The sequence below is a fragment of the Octopus sinensis genome, linkage group LG3, assembly GCF_006345805.1.
Source record: "Octopus sinensis linkage group LG3, ASM634580v1, whole genome shotgun sequence".
NCBI classification, from domain to species: Eukaryota; Metazoa; Mollusca; class Cephalopoda; order Octopoda; family Octopodidae; genus Octopus; species Octopus sinensis.
The window spans coordinates 173,700,247-173,705,989 of record NC_042999.1 but is presented as its reverse complement, the minus strand read 5'-3'; the positions used below and the strand labels follow the sequence as shown (position 1 = coordinate 173,705,989).

Below are 5,743 nucleotides of genomic sequence, written 5' to 3'. Positions count from 1 at the left end.
TGTGTGTGTGTGTGTGTGTGTGTGTGGAGGCGTGTGGCTTAGTGGTTAGGCTGTCAGCACCATGATCGTATGATTGTGGTTTCGATTCCTGGACCGGCCGACGCGTTGTGTTCTTGAGCAAAATACTTCATTTCAAGTTGCTCCAGTCTACTCAGCTGGCAAAATGAGTAACGGTGCGATGGACTGGCGTCCCGTCCAGCTGGGGAACACATACGCCAGAGAAACTGGGAAACCGCGCCCATGAGTCTGGCTAGGCTTTAAAAGGGCGCATATATATATATGAATATACATCAATTCATGTCTATATTCCTATATTTTATCTATATGTATATATTAGTTACAGCATTCATTACTGGTAACATGTAACCCAGTACAACCTGTTGCATGGTCGGGTCGTCGGCGACTAAACTGGTAACCCCACCGGTTAGCTAAGGGAGTTAAAACAGTTAATGGGTTCATGAATAGTTGTGTAATCCACATATACATGAGAGTAAGCGCAATGAGAATGTTTGATGACTGTGCTGTCTACGATGCCAAGGTTAATCACTTGTCTTTTGCTGCTGACATCATAGCTGCCACACGGCCAGTCAGAATTGTTACTTTTGCGTGTGACAGTATTAGATGTTGAGAAAGTCGTCTAACAATTGATACGATGATTGCAGATTTTGGCCACGTGACTTCCTCATTGGAATGACCTATGAGGGCTGCTATCATTACTGACGTGGCAAATAGTCCAACAGTTGCTAAAATTATTATGGTTGCAGCTGATAGCTCCAACAACATCCATTCTACTACTACTACTACTACTACTACTACTACTACTACTACCACTGCTGTTGTATTTATTACAACCAATCCTATCGTCGCTACTGCTGTCATTATTCCTATGACCATAATAGTAATTACTCATTACCATCATTATTATAGTTGCTGTTATTACCAATGTTATTAGCATTGTTCTATTAATATCATCATTATTATTAGTGTTACTATTGTTTATAATATTTGTTTTAATAATACAAAAATAATACTTAGGAGGCGAGCTGGCAGAATCGTTAGCGTGTTGGGCGATTTGTTTAGCGGTATTTCGCCCGTCAATGCGTTCTGAGTGCAAATTACACGTCCACCGTTTTGGGGTCGATAAATTTAGTATTAGTGAAACACTGGGTTCGATGCAATTCACTTATCCCCTCCCCCAAAATGGCTACCTTTGTGGCAAAGTTTGCAACCATTATTTGTATTGTTACTACCATTATTAATATTAGTTATGCTATTTCAATTGCTACTGGCTATTGTGGTACTACATCAATTTATAACTGTTATAAAGGTTTCAAGATTTGGTAAAAATGAACACGAAATTCTTACTATACGTTTATTGAAGATATGGTAATGTCAGATGGGGGAAATAGCTTTTTAGTTCAAGGAGTGTTAACATATATTAGAAAATCAATAAGTGCGTTCGCTCTGCCGGATTTTGGGCATGTGCTGGGTAAATTAGTGTCTTTTGATCGTATTAACACGAGTATCGTTACTGTTATTTATATTTCTATCCGTAGTGTTACTAATTATGTCCTGACTGCAGATATTATGAATTTTATGCATATAAGTCACATTAGGGAAGACAGATCTTCACTGCAATTAATTTTGCTGTCATTCATTAATATAGTTTTATCGTCATTATGATTATTACTAGAGTGATTACCAGTATTATTACAATTAGTGTTATTTGTTTTCCGTTTACACATATTCTTCTTCTTCTTCTTCTCCTCCTTCTTCTTCTTCTTCTCTTCTTCTTCTTCTTCTTCTTCTTCTTCTTCTTCTTCTTCTTCTTCTTCTTCTTCTTCTTCTTCTTCTTCTTCTTCTTCTTCTTTATTAGCATTCAGTAGTCTTATTTTTATCCTGTGCTTTCATTGCACTACCGAGCACAGGTTTATGTGTCTTGGGTATGTATTTTGGTTATTTGTGTTGCTTTTAATGTTACTGTATTGAGAGTGTTTACGTAGGATGTGTGCGGCGCCTAGTAGTGCTATTTTCTGTATGTTAAATATATTTGTTAGTCCTGGTGTTTTTGCTATGTATTTGTCTGAATATTAATGCACCTATTATGATAGGAATTGCTTCTGTTTTTAGACTCCCCATTCGAGTTACATTTATTTCCATATCTTTGTATTTTGGAAGTCTCTCCATTTCTAGAAACGTTAACACACTGTAGGTAAAAATGCACCGGAGACTTTAGTCATCTGTCAAGTCACAAGGACCACTGACAGATACTACCTTCCTTAAGATGTGCACTGTGCTCAATAAGGCTGCTTTTTGCAAGACATCAATCTTGCATGGGATTTCCAGTTGCCTTAAAAATTTTGAAGTTTCAATGATATTGAGCCCAACGCTCCGGTCACCACTGGTATCACTTTTACATTACCCTCTCGCATTCCATACAGTCTTGCCATTTCACTTTCAATTCGGAACACTTGATGATTTTTCAACCTCTTTACTCACAGCATTCATGTCATTTGGTATGGCTACATCAATGATCAGACAGCATTTGTCCCTCTTATTCAATATGACAATATCCGGCCGACGGTGTTCCATTACATAATCCGTCTGAAAATCATAGTCCCAGAGTATCGTTACTTTTCCATCCTCCTGCATAATGTTACTTGGCACATGCTCATACCAGTTCTCTGTTACTTCATATTGGTATTTACGGCATAAGAACCAACGAAGATATACACACACTTTATCGTGGCGGCGCTTGTATTCTTTTTGTGAAAGGCTCTCACATCCACTTACCAAGTGGGTCACATTTTCCACACACTTTCTACAGAGTCTGCATTACTGAGTGTCAGAAGTTTTATAGATGTTATCGTCGTCGTCGTCATCAACATCAAAGCGGTGAGCTGGAATATCTTTAGCACGCTGCACGAAATGATTAGTGGTATTTCGTCTGCCGCTACGTTCTGAGTTCAAATTCCGCCTCGGTCGACTTTGCCTTTCATCCTCTCGAGGTCAATGAAATAAGCACTAGTTGAACACTGGGGTCGATGTAATCGACTCATCCCCACCTCCCACAAGCTGCCCTTGTGGCAAAAATTTGAAATAATAATAATAATAATTATTATTATTATATCTAATTATATAATCAGCAGTATAATCAGCTTTTTAACGTTTATATTCTGGGAAGTTTGTTGATATATATACTATTTTAGTTGATTTATGTTTCTCGTATACTCATATTCTTCCTTTTACGAAATATAGCATTTCCCTATGCATTTGGTAATCACACTGTCTTCCCAAATTTGTTTTCCATTCTTATATGCCCTAACAAATATATTTTCAACAATTTTCAAATATGTTGCTGTTTTATCCCTTGTAATTTTTCTTTTCTAACCAAGTAGCAATTTGTTGAAGACTGATTTTACTTCCCTCGCAAACATCAGCTCCGCTGGTGACATACCAGCTGGTGAATTTGGATTTGATATCACTCGTTATACTCTTAGGAATTGTTGTAGAGCTACCTCATCCGTGACTTCGATATTCGACTTTCTTAGGGCTTTCTTGAACGTATCGACGGTGTTCTTGTTCATTAGATCTCAGATGGCATGGTGCAGTAGTTACATGTTCTACAGCGAACGGTTTACAGAACGTTTCAAACTCAAAAGACACAAATTGCGTTCCATTGTCAGACACTGTCGTGTCTGGGATGCCAAATCTCTCAAACAGCTCATTTAGAAAATTTATCACAGTTGAGGAGGCTGGTTTTTTACACTTACAAATTTCTGACCATCTAGATACACCATCTGCTACCACTAAGTAGCATGAACCATTTAAGTTACCAGCGAAACCAATGTGTAGTCTCGACCACGGAACATCTACTTTTGAAAGGGGTTCACTTTTTAACGTCGGTAAGTTTATTGCTAAAGCACATCTTCTGCACTCTTTCACTAAGTTTTCAATTTCTCTATCCATTTTTGACTAGAACTCGTAGCCACGCATTAAAGCTTTCATCCTCGAAATACCAGGATGTTCAACATGGAATTCCCTCAACATTTTCTTTTGCTGTGTTTCAGGTATTACTACTCCCTGTGCATTCGTCAGTACATTATCACACATTGATTATAGGTTCACGTCTTCATTTCGTATTTACTTTTCCTGTCCACAATATTCTTTTCATTTCTGTTATGAATTTGTCCTTTTCTTCATTTCGTTTTATGTCTTCTAGAGTTACCAGTAATTCGCGTAGCACATTCTACGTTACATTTAAAAAATTTCTCCTTGTGATCTTAATGTTGCGATTACCGTATCTTCGAATGGCTAGCAGTGTTTCGGTATCAGTTTTGACTGTATCAGAACAAATACCCCCCTCGGACAATTACTCTCCATAGGACTTCCCCTCGACGACACCTACTTTTTGGGACAATTACACCCCTTGGTTAATTACACCATCTCCAATATATTAAGAAGTTTTAAATCATCATCTGTTATCCTCAGGGGTAATTGTCTTGATGGGGTTATTATCCATGGGAGAGGGGTGAATGTCCTAGACTCGCCGGATAAACCATCCGCATGTCTTAGTTACTTTGACGGTAAATATTCCATTTTGAAATCCTAATTCAAAAATGTATTACTCCATCGCTGTTGTCTATTCGGCTGTCGTTCCTTTCTGCTGGTAATAACGATTGTGACGCAAGGGCTATAACCTTTTTAATCCCATCGTTGTATTTGTGTATAGGTACTGCTCCTACACCGTAATCACTTGCATCTATATCCAATATAATATCCTGTTTCGGATCAAAATACGTTAACGATTAGTTCGATGTTGAAATGTTTTTTAATTCTTCTACAAATTTGGATGTGTGGATGTTAGTGATAAGCGCAAAGCATTGTGGAACCCTTCTAAAGAATTATTTGATCTTGGCAAGTCCTTTAAAATGCAATTACGTACACTCCAGAGTTGTATAGAAAAATGTGGGGTATTTTGTATTTTTGTCATCTCGACTTCATTCAGATATTGTCGATGTTATTCCAGTTTCGATTATTATTGTTTCTTTTCGTTCGTGGTCAAATATTGTAAAATCGGCTTTATTGTTTTCTATATGGTTCGGTGTGTGGAGGCGCAATGGCCTTGTGGTTAGGGCAGCGGACTCGCGGTCATAAGATCGCGGTTTCGATTCCCAGACCGGGCGTTGTGGGTGTTTATTGAGCGAAAACACCTTAAAGCTCCACGAGGCTCCGGCAGGGGATGGTGGTGATCCCTGCTGTACGCTTTCACCACAACTTTCTCTCACTCTTACTTTCTGTTTCTATTGTACCTGTATTTCAAGGGGCCGGCCTTGTCACTCTCTGTGTCACGCTGAATATCCCCGAGAACTACGTTAAGGGTGCACGTGTCTGTGGAGTGCTCAGCCACTTACACGTTAATTTCACGAGCAGGCTGTTCCGTTGATTCGGATCAACCGGAACCCTCATCGTCGTAACCGACGGAGTGCTTCCATTTTTTTCCATGGTTCGGTGTTATTACTGGGCTATCTACTAAAATCTTAACCTTTTCACTTGTTCTTATCTTTTCTATTTGCACGTTTCTGATTTTCTGGGTTTTTTTATATATATTATATTGCTGTACAAGGTTCGCAAAGATTATCTTGATTATCGCATCGTGTCTCTCTTTATATTTCGTGTCTGTTATTTTTCCACATTGACTTGTCATATGTTCGATATTTCCTTTGTTTTTTTTTACGATATC

General features: G+C 38.4%; 1 protein-coding gene across 1 annotated transcript; it reads right to left on the bottom strand.

Annotated features, from left to right (window-relative positions):
* Positions 1-3,519: 3,519 nt before the first annotated feature.
* Positions 3,520-3,969, bottom strand: LOC115209600 (uncharacterized protein K02A2.6-like). The gene has a single exon (XM_029778040.1). It carries the CDS (start codon positions 3,967-3,969, stop codon positions 3,520-3,522), a length of 450 nt encoding a protein of 149 aa, XP_029633900.1.
* Between the last annotated feature and the right edge of the window lie 1,774 nt (positions 3,970-5,743).